Source organism: Chiloscyllium plagiosum, unplaced genomic scaffold (assembly GCF_037043375.1).
Source record: "Chiloscyllium plagiosum isolate Xiang-an unplaced genomic scaffold, Cpla_swu_hap1 HiC_scaffold_34, whole genome shotgun sequence".
Classification (NCBI taxonomy): Eukaryota; Metazoa; Chordata; class Chondrichthyes; order Orectolobiformes; family Hemiscylliidae; genus Chiloscyllium; species Chiloscyllium plagiosum.
In genome coordinates, this window is record NW_028270172.1 from 42,355,935 (window position 1) to 42,371,085 (window position 15,151).

The 15,151-nt window shown below is 41.9% G+C and overlaps 1 protein-coding gene across 4 annotated transcripts in view; it reads left to right on the plus strand.

Moving 5' to 3' along the window:
- Positions 1–15,151, plus strand: part of LOC122546750 (uncharacterized) — a 70,699-nt gene that overhangs the window by 32,584 nt on the left and 22,964 nt on the right. For 3 of the 4 annotated variants that reach the window (XM_087978459.1, XM_087978458.1, XM_087978457.1), the window contains exons 2-3: positions 8,291–8,669; positions 11,469–11,640. In XM_087978459.1, the coding sequence (XP_087834585.1) occupies positions 8,294–8,669; positions 11,469–11,640 (548 nt within the window). In that variant the 5' untranslated portion in view covers positions 8,291–8,293. The remainder of the gene's footprint in view (positions 1–8,290; positions 8,670–11,468; positions 11,641–15,151) is intronic. The other variant, XM_087978460.1, reaches the window with a different exon arrangement.

Consider the following 15,151-nt stretch of genomic DNA (forward strand, 5'->3'; position numbering starts at 1 on the left):
ATCCACCCATGTCTAATTGAAAATATATTACACCTGATCGTGCTTGTAGCAGTAAACAACAATACCAGGACCAAACTTTGTTGTCTTCTTCGTAAAGAAACAACCCCTTCCACATATACGTTTGATTTACCCATCAATCATAAGGTTCGGCTTCAACAGGAAGTCACATATTAATTCTTTGCATTTGGATTCAGCCATTCTTCTCCAAAGATACTCTAAAATCAAGTTTCTATATGAAAAGAAAACTTTTCGTTTGCAAGCCTCACATTTATACAGTCATTCCCTACTACCAATAGCAATGTTAGTCCAAGCCAGCTGATGAACCAAAAACCAAGAGACTGTTCCACCTGTCGCCCTTTAATATTTAACCTGTCAATTAACCCTCAAACACTTGCTTAACTACTTGCTATATTAACATTTGTCTCAGGGCTGAAGTGTCCCTATCTCTGAGCTCAGAGATCAATTTCACTATAAAATACCTATTAATATTTAGCAGAAGACCAACAACTGCAGGGGCATGGGAACCCAGACTGTAGCTTTAGGGTGCAGGACCTGGAGTGTAGGGAGGTTAGGAACATGGCATCAATTTCAAAGGAGGGTGCCTGTAAACAGGAAAGTGATTTGAAGTGTGTATACTTCAATGCAAGAAGTATACGAAATAAGGTAGGTGAACTTGCAGCGTGGGTTGGTACATGGGACTTCGATGTTGTGGCTATTACGGAGACATGGGTAGAACAGGGACAGGATTGGCTGTTGCAGGTTCCAGGGTTTAAATGTTTTAGTAGGGTCAGAGGTGGGGGTAAAAGAGGGGGAGGTGTGGCATTGCTTGTCAAAGATAGTATTACAGCTGTGGAAAGGACGATGGATGAAGACTCGCCATCTGAGGTAGTTTGGGCTAAGGTTAGGAATAGGAAAGGTGAGGTCACCCTGTTAGGAGTTTTTTACAGGCCTCCTAATAGTCCTAGAAACGTAGAAGAAAGGTTGCGAGGATGATTCAAGAGAAGAGTGAAAGTAATAGGGTGGTTGTTATGGGGGACTTTAACTTTCCTGATATTAATTGGGAAAGCAATAGCTCAAGTTCGTTAGATGGGTCAGTGTTTGTCCAATGTGTGCAGGAGGGTTTCCTGACACAATATGTAGATAGGCCAACAAGAGGTGAGGCCATACTGGATTTGGTTCTGGGTAATGAACCAGGCCAGGTGTTAGAATTAGAGGTAGGTGAGCACTTTGGGGACAGTGACCACAATTCGGTGACCTTTACTCTAGTGATGGAGAGGGATAAGTGTGCACTACAGGGCAAGAGTTATACATGGGGGCAGGGAAATTATGATGCTGTGAGGCATGACTTAGGATGTGTGGCCTGGAAAAGTAAGCTTCAAGGCAAGGGCATAATTGATATGTGGAGCTTGTTCAAGGAGCAACTATTGAGTGTCCTTGATAAGTATGTGCCCGTCAGGCAGGGAGGAAAGGGTCGTGTGAGGGAGCCGTGGTTTAATAAGGAATTGGAATCCCTTGTTAAATGGAGGAGGGCGGCCTATGTAAAGATGAGGCGTGAAGGTTCAATTGGGGCGATCGAGAGTTATAAGGTAGCCAGGAAGGACCTGAAGAGAGAGTTAAGAGCAGCAAGGAGGGGACATGAAAGGTCCTTAGTTGGTAGGATTAGGGAAAACCCTAAGTCTTTCTATAGGTATGTCAGGAATAAAAGAATGACTAGGGTAGGAATATGTCCAGTCAAGGATAGTAGTGGGAAGTTGCGTGTGGAGGCTGAAGAGATTGGGGAGACACTGAATGAATACTTTTCGTCAGTATTCAATCAGGAACAGGACATTGTTGTCAATGTGAGTACTGAGTCACAATTAAGTAGAATGGATGGCTTTGAGGTATGTAGAGAAGAGGTGTTGGAAATTCTGGAAAGGGTGAAAATAGATAAGTCCCCTGGGCCTGATGGCATTTATCCTAGGATTCTCTGGGATGCAAGGGAGGAGATTGCAGAGCCATTGGCTTTGATTTTTATGTCCTCGTTGTCTACAGGAGTAGTGCCAGAAGATTGGAGGCTAGCAAATGTGGTTCCCTTGTTCAAGAAGGGGAGTAGGGATAACCCTAGTAACTATAGGCCGGTGAGTCTCACTTCTGTTCTGGGCAAAACCTTAGAGAGAATTATAAGGGATAGGATTTATGAACATCTGGATAGGAATAATGTGATCAAGGATAGTCAGCATGGTTTTGTGAAGGGCAGGTCGTGCCTCACAAACCTTATTGAATTCTTTGAGAAGGTGACTAAGGAGGTGGACGAGGGGAAAGCGGTAGATATGGTGTATATGGATTTTAGTAAGGCGTTTGATAAGGTTCCCCATGGTAGACTACTGCAAAAAATACGGAGGTATGGCATTGAGGGTGTGTTGGAGGTTTGGATTAGGAGTTGGCTGGCTGGAAGAAGACAGAGGGTAGTAGTTGATGGCAAAGGTTCATCTTGGAGTGCCGTCACTAGCGGTGTTCCGCAAGGATCTGTTTTGGGACCATTGCTGTTTGTCATTTTTATAAATGACCTGGAGGAGGGGTTAGAAAGTTGGGTGAGCAAGTTTGCGGATGATACGAAAGTCGGAGGAGTTGTAGACAGTGAGGAAGGATGTGGCAGGTTACAGCGGGATATAGATAAGCTGCAGAACTGGGCAGAAAGGTGGCAAATGGAGTTCAATGTAGCTAAGTGTGAGGTGATTCACTTTGGTAAGAGTAATAAAAAGATGGGGTACTGGGCTAACGGTCGGATACTTGGTAGTGTGGATGAGCAGAGGGATCTTGGTGTCCATGTACACAAATCTTTGAAAGTTGCCACCCAGGTAAATAGTGCGGTGAAGAAGGCATATGGCGTACTGGCTTTTATTGGTAGAGGAATTGAGTTCCGGAGTACTGAGGTCATGTTGCAGTTGTATAAGACTCGGGTGCGGCCACATCTGGAGTATTGTGTGCAGTTTTGGTCGCCATACTATAGGAAGGATGTGGAGGCACTGGAACGGGTGCAGAGGAGGTTTACCAGGATGTTGCTTGGTATGGTAGAAAGATCGTCTGAGGAAAGGCTGTGGCACTTGGGGTTGTTTTCATTGGAGAAAAGAAGGTTTAGGGGTGACTTGATAGAGGTGTATAAGATGATTAGGGGTTTAGATAGGGTCGACAGTGAGAATCTTTTTCCTCGTATGGAGTCAGCTATTACAAGGGGGCATAGCTTTAAATTAAGGGGGGGTAGGTATAGGACAGATGTTAGGGGTAGGTTCTTTACTCAGCGAGTTGTGAGTTCATGGAATGCCCTGCCAGTAGCAGTGGTGGACTCTCCCTCATTATGGGCATTTAAGCGGGCATTGGATAGGCATATGGAGGATAGTGGGCTAGTGTAGGTTAGGTGGGCTTGGATCAGCGCAACATCGAGGGCCGAAGGGCCTGTACTGCGCTGTATTCTTCTATGTTCTATGTTCTATGTTCTAAAAATGTTCAAAATATGCATGCAGGGTCAAAATGATGGGAAAGAGATTGGAGACAGGAGTTGATTGGTTAATAGGGCAGGGTGAGCCTGAAGCATAGTGACCATGGGTGTAGTACAGATAGTATTTTAGGTGACCAAACAACTGTGTTGATTTTGTTGCAGGTCGAGGGGGATGAGTGAATTGTTAATAACCAATGACTTGGCATGAATGGAAGAAACCAGTGAGTCATGAAGCTCGGATGCTGTGGTTGCTCCACATTCTGGAACATGAGGATTGGAGTTCAGTCAGAAATGTGTTTTTGCTTGTGGGTCTGTGCTGTAGGAGATGACAAAGTCTGATTGTGTAGGTACCACTGAATAACAAATGCATACAGTAGGCAGTGTTATTGTTGATTCACAATTAACTAATTAACCACAGTGGTGGCTTTGGACGAATAAAGGAAGGATCCTGCACAGTACATCGTCCTGGCTTTCATGACCACTGCAGAAATAGGTATATGAATAGGCAGGATTTACAGGGATGTGGGCCAATTGCTGGCAAATAGGACTAGATCAGATTGGGATCTCTGGGCAGCAGGCAAATTGGACTGATGGGTCTGTTTCTATTCTGTCTGACTCTATAAATACTCACTGTGGAATAAATATTTTTCTCACCTCACTTGTTTCATTTGCACCTCACTTTAAATCTATGTCCTCTTTTTATTTTGCAACATCATCTAGTTGGGAGCGCAGATAGACGTTTCTGTGGCCAACAACATGATAACAGAATAATGTGTTGCCTGCCTGATGCCAGGATCAAAGATGTCTTGGAGAGGGTACAAAGTATTCTCAAAAGGGAGCATGACCAGCAGAAGGTCATTGTACACAATGGAATCAACATGGGAAGTGACTAGGTTCTTAAGGGAGAATATGTGAAACTTGGCAGGAGCTTAAAAAGATCCTCAAAGATAATAACATCTGGATTTCTCGCAGTGACACTTGCTAGTGAGAGTAGGACAAGGAGAATAGACCAGATGAAGGTGTAGCTGAGGAACTGGTGCAAAGGGCAGGCTTTCACATGTTTAGATCATTGAAATCTCTTCTGGGATAGAAGTGACCTGTTTCAGAAGGACAGTTTGCATCTGGATTGGAAGAGGACCAATATCCTGGTGAGAGATGTAGCACTACTCCGGAGGCTTTAACCATTAAGAGGCTGGGACCGAAAGAGATAGTCAGAAAAAAAGGTGAGTCTGAGACTGGTTCAGTTGAGAGGACGAGCAAGTCAAGTAGTCAAGGTAGCAAGAGCAAGGCAGAGAATGAGGTAAAACTGATAAGCTAAAATGCAAGAGGCCTGACAGGTAAGGCAGATGAACTCAGGGCATAGTTGCGAACATGGGACTGGGATATCATAGCAATTACAGAAATGTGGCTCAGGGAACGGCAGTCTGGCAGCTTAATGTTCCAGGAAGGATAGAAAGACTGCAAGAGAAGAGGGGAGTGGTTTTGGTTTGAGATAACATTACAGCTGTACTAGAGGGAGCATATTCCCAAGAATATATCCAGTAAAATTATTTGGGTAGAACTGAGAAATAAGAAAGGGATGATCGCTTACTAGGATGTACTGAAGGCCCCCAGTAGTCAGCGGGAAATTGAGAAACACATTTGTAAGGAGATCTCAGATATCTGTGAGAATAATAGGGTTGTAATGGTAGGGAATTTTAACTTTCCAAACATAGACTGGGTCAGCCATAGGGTTAAGGACTTGGATGGCAAGGAATTTGTTAAATGTGTACAAGAGAATTTTATTATTCATTATGCAGATGTTGTTTAGGCCACATTTGGAATACTGTGTTCAGTTCTGGTCTCCCTACTATGAAAGAGATACTATTAAGCTAGAAAAGGTGCAGTAAAGATTTACTAGCATATTGCTGGGGTTGGAGAGTTCCAGTGGATAGTGTACCAGAGAGATGAACCATCCATAAAGGTCCAGTTCAGCTTCATTGTTTGCAACTACAAATTTAAGCACAATCTTTACTTCACGCTTCCTAAACATCCCTCTGAGTGCCAATTAAATAGACGATCTTGACAGAAACCATGGAAGCAAATAAATGCTTTGATTTTCCACCATTTATTTCCCCTTTCAAAGACCATAAACTTGGCAGCTGATTGCAGCAAGGCAGAAATTAGTTGCAGCAATTCAGCAGTTTCTCCTTCACACCAGAACATGTCCTCTCCCTGTGGCGAATATAGTTGGGATGCAATTAAAACCTAGATCACTGTCAGCTCACAATGTGGCTTCTTAATTTCACACATTACTGACTTTATTTGAGATTTGATGGTTTCATTGTTGCTGTTGCCAGATAGATTGTAAATCCATTAACAGCAAAGAACAACCAACAAAGCTACAAAACAACAGAAATCAAACTGTTGCAGTAACAGGAAGTGACTTGCACCATGGATCAGGTGTGCTATTTATAGATAGAGTCATAGTCATAGAGATGTACAGCATGGAAACAGACCCTTCGGTCCAATCCGTCCATGCCGACCAGATATACCAACCCAATCTAGTCCCACCTGCCAGCACCTGGTGCATTTCCCTCCAAACCCTTCCTATTCATAAACCCATCCAAATGCCTCTTAAATGTTGCAATTGTACCAGCCTCCACCACTTCCTCTGGCAGTTCATTCCATACACATACCACCCTCTGTATGAAAATGTTGCCCCTTAGGTCGCTTTTATATCTTTCGCCTCCCACCCTAAACTTATGTCCTCTAGTTTTGGACTCCCAGCCCCAGGGAAAAGACTTTGCCTGTTTACCCTATCCATGCCCCTCATAATTCTGTAAACCTCTATATGGTCACCCCTCAGCCTCCGACGCTCCAGGGAAACCAGCCCCAGCCTGTTCAACCTCTCCCCATAGCTCAAATCGTCCAACCCTGGCAACATTCTTGTAAATCTTTTCTGAACCCTTTCAAGTTTCACAACATCTTTCCAATAGGAAGGAGACCAGAATTGCACACAATATTTCAACAGTGACCTAACCAATGTCCTGTACAGCAACCTCCCAACTCCTGTACTCAGTACTCTGACCAACAAAGGAAAGCATACCAAACGCCTTCCTCACTCGACCTTCAACTTTTCACCATGGCCACTTAAAACATTACATGGAGGTGGAATTGGAAATTTTAATCCTTCTCATGACAGGGAAGAAAGTATGGGAGGAGGAAAAAGAAGGTTAAAGTAAACAATGGAGTAACCCAACCCTCAGCATACACACTATTTTGCATCATTGTGCAGTGTAGCGAACCTGTAAAATGGAATACTCCACTATAATAACTAAATTATGCTTCCTCAATGAGACGGAAAACCCGCTTTCATGGCTGCAAGTGCGCTTTCCTAATTCTTGATAAACCCAATCGCAAAACAGAGATAGTAGCAGCCTGAACGAGCAGAAAAATGCACCCTGGCGAGTCAGGGGATCAGGACTGTTGTCCGTGTTTCCTCGAGTAGGTTTCTTTGGTTATCAAACAAACCCTCCCTCAAACCTATAACTCCGAAACCTGTTCACCCAACTGCAAATCTGAAGACGTATTGTCTGTCCTGTTCTCTTCCAATTATCAGAATGAGCCACTCTCTTTGACCTTTCCGCATAATGGCTGGTCAACCAATTAATCTTGCTAGCTGACAGACACCAAGATGATCTTACAATAATACAATGGAATACCATGTTATCCTATCATGAATCTCCAACAAGCATGACTCAGAGGGGTATGCACTTAATTTTCGATAATATTTCCTTTCATTTTTTGAGATTTTCACTTTAAAAATTCAAATTTGTGCAGAACATCAATCCTCCAGGGTTGTCCTGGAACTAAAAAATGATTCTCCTAAAAGAATTGAAACAGTCCTGGAGAAACATCATGGAGATTTTTAAAAAATTGGTTTTCATTTTTCTTTGAATTTCCAACCTGTGGTTCTGTTCAAAAGTTACTTCTTTACTCCTTTGCCCTGTATAGAGTTAAGAGAGCGAAAAATGTAAGTACACTAAATAGAAATAGAAATAAACTGAATTAACAAAGCAGTGAAATTAAAATGGTAGTAAAACTAATTTACTCTGCAGGATTAGTTAGTTAAATGCAGATGCTTGTTCAGCAGTGTATTGTGGGAAATAATTTTTCCATCACAGCGAAGGATTTTCCCTTAGTTGACTCACTCCATGTGTCATGAATTCAGCAATTGGTCACCAAATCACATGTTGGATGGGATCACCTGCTTTTTGGAAAGTTTTATGAATCAGATCTATTTCTGGGCCCCCAAACCCAGTCCAGGTCAGAGATTGCAATCTTCCAGGAGGCAGCAAATGAATAGGCTACCTTCAAATTCACTATATAGTGAAGGACGATGGGTGGGCTCCCAAGACAGGAAAGCCTTTAGGGAGGCTTGCAGCAGGGGAAAATAGAAGTTCCACCAGCTGAGGTGGAGTTGTTGAGGTATATGGGAGAGTGTGAGGTTGGCTCAAGATGCAGGCGCTCTCAGAATCTGTCTAATATTTTTTAAAATGGATGACCTCTGTGACAATAGTGCTGCCTCTGGCAAGAGTGCTTGAGGGTGGAATTGTGCCAACCAGAGTTGCAAATTTCCAATTCTGCCCTTTGACTTGTCTCCAAACCTGTGTGTGTGTGTGACCAGGAGGTTTCCACATGTTGATGGCTCAATCCATTTTAACTCTCTCCCTGGTGCTTGCCTACACGATGGATCAGAAGTGAAGGATTATGAGAAGAAAATGTAGCAACAAATTTACAGAATAATGCCTTTTCATTTCTGCTCTTCCACAGACAATGAACAATCAGCCTCACGTTTTAGCTTATGCGCTTCATGAAACTGAAGGTATTCCAGAAAGGTTTGTAGAACTCATCAAGAAACATTTCAACATCATCTACTATGAAGAATTCCTGAAAAATGAAAAAGAACTTGCTGAGAAAATCCAGTTTATTTTTGGTTGGAAACACTATCCCATAATAGATGAAAAGCTTCTGAAATCTCTACCTCATTTGAAGGCCATTATAAATTATGGAGTTGGTGTGGACCATCTCGACTTGCCTCTGATCAACAGTTTTGGGGTGAAGGTGGCCAACACTCCTCATGTGGTGGACAATGCTACTGCTGAAATGGGCATGGCTTTGATGTTGGCATCTGCCAGGAATATATTGGAAGGTAAAATGTAAACTATTTTGGCAAACAGACAGATGATGACTTGGAATCTATAACTTTGAACTTTAAAACCAAGGAAGGAGTACAGCATGTGGTAATAAACATTCAAATTAACATATAATAATCAGAGAAAACAGAGGTTCAAATCATAAAATTATGCACAACAGAAACACGCTCTCAGATAGACTAACTGCATTTACTGGCTGTTAGTACAACTAGCTCAGTGTGCTGGAGTTGGTGAGTTGAGGGTATTTTTATCTCTTTCTTAAAATCTAGACTTGCTTATATCTAACAGTTAGCTAAAAGTTAATGCATAAATTTATGAACCAGGGCCTAAGCAGAGGTATGCAAATTATCACTGTAGGATAGCTAGGTTAGTAAATTAAGGAAGCTAGTTTGAACTTTCTTTCTGTAACTGGAGTTCAGTTTCAGAGTTATTACACATAGCACCTCAGTGCAACTTGAACGGAATGCTGGGAGTTTAGGGAATTGATGAAGTTAGATGAAGGAGGTGCTTCTTTAGCTTTTTTTCACATTTTCACCCTGTAGGAATTACTTACTTTCACTCATCCCTTGTGTATCCGATTTATAGGCAAAGGAAAAAGCTAGAAGGATCAAAACGAGAGGGCACAAATTTAATTTTAAGGCAAAAGACAGAAAATTACAGACCGATTAGCCTAGCCTTGGTCATGGAGTCCATTGTGAAGGATGAGATTTCTGAAAACTAGGGAAAGCATGGTAAAATAGGGCAAAGTCAGCATGGTTTCATCAAGGGGAAGTCATGCCTGACAAATCTGTTTGAATACTTTGAGGAAGGAACAAGCATGTTAGACCAAGAAGAGCCAATGGATATATCTATTTGGACTTCAAGAAGGCCTTTGACAAGGTGACGCACAGCAGGCTGAGTAAGATAAGGGCTCATGGTGTTAGAGGCAAGGTGCTAACAGAAATAGAAACCTGGCTGTCTGGCAGGAAGCAGAGAGTGGGGATAAAAGCATCTTTCTCAGAATGGCAGCCGGTGACAAGTGGTGTTCCACAAGGCTCAGTGTTGGGACTACAACTTTCACTTTATGCATTAGTGATCTAGATGAAGGAACTGAGGGCATTCTGGTTAAGTTTGCAGACAATACAAAGATAGGTAGAGGGACAGGCAGAATGGAGGAGGCGTGGAGGCTGCAGAAGATTTGGACAAGTTAAGAGAGTGGATAAAGAAGTGGCATATAGAGTACAACCTGGGAAAATGTGAGGTCATGTGTGTTGGTAGGAAGAATAGAGGCATGGACTATTTTCTAAATGGGGAGAAAATTCAGAAGTCTGAAGTGCAAAGAGAATTGGGATTCTAGTCTAGGATTCTCTCAAGTAAACTTGCAGGTTGAGTCAGTAGATAGGAAGGCAAATGCAATGATGGCACTTCTTTTGAGAGGACTTGACTAGAAAGACAGGGATGTACTTCTGAGGCTCACTAAGGCTCTGGTCAGGCTACATTTGGAGTATTGTGTGTAGTTTTGGGCTCCATATCTCAGGAAGATGTACTGGCCCTGGAGCATGTTCAGGGGAGGTTGAGGAGAATGGTTCCAGGAAAGAAAACCTTAACATATGAGGAATGTTTGAGGACTCTGGCTCTATACGCAATGGAGTTTGGAAGGATGAGGGGGTATCGAACTGAAACTTATAAAATACTGAATGGCTGGACAAAGTGGATATTGGGAAGATGTTTCTATTGGTAGGAGAGATTTGGACCCGAGGGCACAGACTTTTATAATGGAGATAAGGAGAAACTTCTTTAGCCAGAGAGTGTGAATCTACGGAATTCACTGCCACAGAAGGCTGTGAAGGTCAGATCATTGAGTATATTTAAGACAGAGATAGATAGGTTCTTGATTGTCAAGGGGGTCAAGGGTTATGGGGAGAAAGCCGGAGAATGGGGTTGAGAAACCTATCAGTTATGATTGAGTAGCAGAGCAAACGTGATGGGCTGAATGACCTAATTTCTGCTCCTATGTCTTATGGACAGGAAAAAGAATGTACCTTGTAAAAATATATAAACCATGAAAAGATTGGGTTGCTTTATGTGATTAAAATTTTTAACTTCTGAGTGTTCTAGTCTTCATAAAAATAATATCTGAAAACTGAATTAAACAGAATTGATCTGAATTTAGATATGCAGTTCACTCAGGGACTCCACTTCTTACCATATAGGGATACTACATTTAACAGTATGAATTGTTTCTCTTGTGGATGTGGTATTTTACATAAACAGGCATTTATGATGTATGGGTTATAAAAGGAAAGTCTTTACATAAGCCCCCTACCAAAATTACTGAAAATTGATTGTCAATTTAGCACATGAGCCTCCTATAGGTTATCAATTGGTAATATCAGATTTGTGCACACTTCTTCCCTGGTTTTCATATGAAACCAACTATTTTGTTGGTGCTACAGTGCTGAAGATGTGCACAAGGCTTCTAAGTTTAATTGTTGCAGGTATAAAAGTTAATTAACCCAAATAGCACTGTAGTGACATCTCAAGATAATCTGCTAATCTGCAAGCAGTACTGCAACAGATTGTTGACCTATTTATTGCCAGACAACGAGGATATTGGACAATATTGGCCTTCAATTTTCACCTTCTTCCAGCTTCTGAAAAACATTCTGTTTGAACGTCATCGCCCTGAAATGATAACTCTGTTTCTCTCTCCACAGATGCTGCCCGACCTGCTGAATATTTCCAGCAGTTTTATATTTTTATTTCTGAAAGCATTTATTAGTCTGCTCTTGACTAGTTTGATTTTAAAATTTTAGGTCAGAAGATTACAACTTGTCCAGACACTAAAATGTACCCTTTGAGTTGGTACGGAGTCGAAGTGACTGGAGCCACTCTTGGGATCATTGGAATGGGACGGATCGGATACAAAGTCGCTCAAAGAGCCAAAGGATTTGAGATGAAAATTCTGTATCACAACAGGAACAGGAGGTAGGATTTATTGGAGGTTCCAAATAAAGATCATTTTGTAACAGTGCATAGATATTATCTGTTAATAGTATATTGAAGTGCACATTATTAAAAAAACACACCACACCAGGTTATAGTTCTTAAACAAATTTAGATTAAGTCTTTCATCTTTTAGATTGGGATATGGTGGTTTAGGTTCTTTAGTATGTAAATCCCAGAATTACATTCTCAAGGTGACGTCAGCTTATTTAATAATAGGTGTCATCTCAGCTCAGACAGTTACGGGGAGAGTGTGGATAGATGCCCATCAGCCATGATTCAATGGTGGAGTGGACTCGATGGGCTGAATGGCCTTACTTCCACTTCTATTTCTTATGGTCTTATGGTGTAGTAGTTTAATATATCATTACAACTCCATGACACTGTAACCTTTTTGCTATAATTTCTGCGTTATATGATCATGTTCCACAACACCTGATAAAGAGGCAGCGCCTTGAAAGCTAGTGCTTCCAAATAAACTTGTTGGACTATAACCTGGTGTTGTGTGAGTTTTGACTTTGTCCACCCCAGTCCACACCGACTCTTCTAAATCATGAGGTCCACATTGACATACTAGCACATTAGTCCCCAAACACAGTATTTCACCTGCTTCTTGGATAGCCAGGTCAGGGTTGAATGAGAAATTAAAATCACAAAAAATTGATATTCCGTATTACAACTGCCTTGCTGCCATATTCACAGTGATAATTCAAATCCTGGTGGAAATTGCGCCCCCCCCCCCCTCCCCTCCAAAAGAATACATCGAGGCTGACTAAAAATTCAAAAGGTGCAGCCCGATTATGTCCCCAAACCCCTCAGGAATCCAAAGGTCTACCCAGGTTATTGAGACAGCAGCCAAAATAGAATTGTAAATAGCAGCAAAGATGCAGAGTTTGTGGTGGGGTTTGAAGAAACTGAGTTTAATCTTCTTAACGTTTATGTGCCAAATGTAGCACACATATCTCTGAGTCAGAACATTTTGGATTCAGGTCCCACTCCAGCAAAATGGAGGTTGCTATATCAATGTAGAACTGAGAGAGGACTGCATTTCAGAGATGCTGTGTTTTCTATGGGATATTTAAAATCCTATGGTGCTATTCCTAAAAAGAGTTAATAACTTCTTCACAGTGTCCTAGTTAATGTTCACCCTTCAAGCAACATACAAAAACAATTAATTGCTTGTTACCACACTTGTTTGTGAAGCTTGCTATGTACAAGTTGGCAGCCATGGTTCCTATGTTACAATCGTGACCACATTTCAAAGACCGCTTGATTGTCTGTTGAGAACTTGGGATGTCCTGAAGTTGCAGTGGCAATAATGTAAGGACAAGCTCTTTCTTTCTAACTGGTGAAGATCATGGATTGTCCAAGACTGGATGTTGGTTAAGCAGTCCGACAATATGGAAGCAGTGAATGGGTCAAGATGGGGTGATAGAGTTTTAAAGTTGTGTACCATTGTTCACATGGAAGCTGGCTCAATGCCGTCAGATGTTGTTAGTAAAGGAAGTGTATACATGAGGAGAGGGAGCAGCAAGAAGAGAAGCAGGAAGCACACCCAAAACATAGAATGTTGTCCTCTGCCTCAGATCTAATTGTTCACCGTGGCAAGTTTCCTTAAATTGCTCTTTTTATGGAGTCATAGAGTCCCATAGTATGGAGAAAGGCCCTTCAGCCCAAACTGGTCCATGCCAACTAAAATGTCCATCCACGCTAATCCCATTTCCCTGCACTTGGCCCATATTCTTTTGAACCTTTCCTATCCATGTATTTGTCCAAATGTCTTTTAAATGTCATTAATGTACTTGCATCAACCACTTCCACCTGCAGCTCATTCCATTTGTGTACCACCCTCTGTGTATAAAAGTTGTCCTTCAGGTTCCCGTTTATTCTTTCCCCTTTTACCTTAAACTGATGTCCTCTCGTCCTCGATTCCCCAACCCTGGTAAAAAGACAGAATACATTCACCCTATCCACACTTTCATGATCTTACACACTTCTCTCAGATCCCCTCTCAGTCCCCTAAGCTCTGAAGAAAAATGTCCTAGCTTGTCCAACCTCTCGCTATAACTCAGTCTCTTGTGTTCTGGCAACATCCTTGCAAATTTCTTCTGCACCTCTTTCCAGTTTAATAACATCCTTCCTGTAACAAGGTGACCAAAACTGAACACAACACTCCAAGTGCGCCTCATCAAAGTCCTGTACAACTGCAACATAACTTCCCAACTTCTATGATGATTTTAAAAATATCTGAGTCACTTGTTTGGTTTCCCCCTCTGAATTACAGATAATGATTATTTTATTTATTATTTTTAATAATCAATTGTATTAGCCCTGAATCACAAAATCAGAATTAATTGGCAGGATTGCTTGGTTTTATTCCTTTACACATTGTCAGTGACTTGTCTCATTGCCTGACAGTAACTATCAAATAAAGCAGTATCATGTATTGATTGATAATTGTCTGAATGTACTAGGTGATCATGGCCTGTATCTTTCCTTAAGAAAAGTATAAAAATGTCTTTATTTTAACCATGTGTGCAGCTCTTCTGAGGAACACGGAAGTGTATAACCTCTGTGTTTCCGGATGCTGTGTACCTGGCCGTATTAAGAAAGAAAGAATGAAGCCTTAAAGAACCAGACTGATTGTGAGTGATTATTGACCGATCACGGAACAGAGAGGTACCACCCCACCCACCACCCCGCTACTCCAGGGGGTCCAGATATTCAGTAACACCGGGAGTAATCCAGATAATACTACCCTAGAAGACCTAACTTTTATATTACAGCCTAACTTTCTAAATTGTTCCTTCAGAATCTCATCCTTTTCCCTTTCTATGTTGTTAGTTCCAATGTGTGCAATGACCTCCTGCTGGTTCCTCTCCCCTTTGAGAACATTCTGCACCATCTCTGAGACATTCTTGATCCTGGTACCAGGGAGGCAACACACCATTCTGATTTTTTGCTGCTGGCCACAGAAACATCTATCTGTGCCTCTGATTGGAGAGTCCCCTATCACAATCGATTGCTTGGGACTTGACATACCCCTCGTTACATTACAGCCATTCCAGATCCAGAAACTTGGCTGTTCATGCTACATTCCCCTGAGAGTCCACTACATTTTCCAAAACAGCATACTTGTTTGAGATGGGGATAGCCACAGGAGACTCCTGCATTACCTATCTACCCCTCCTACCTTTCCTGGAGTTGGCTCATCATCCTGGCTCTAACTGTGGCTTTTCTCCCTTCCTATAACTGTCATTGATCACACTCCTTAGCTCCTGAAAATTCCTTATTGCCTCTAACTGCTGCTCCAACCGACCCATGCGATCGGATAGGATTTGCAACCAAAGACTCTTCCCGTGGACGTAATCATCAGTAACATGGCAACTCTCCCTCAACTCCCACACCTGACAGGAAGAGCACATCACTCTACTAAAGGCCATCTTTGCTCCTTCACAATCTACTAGCCCAAAAAATAGCACTGTCTTATTGT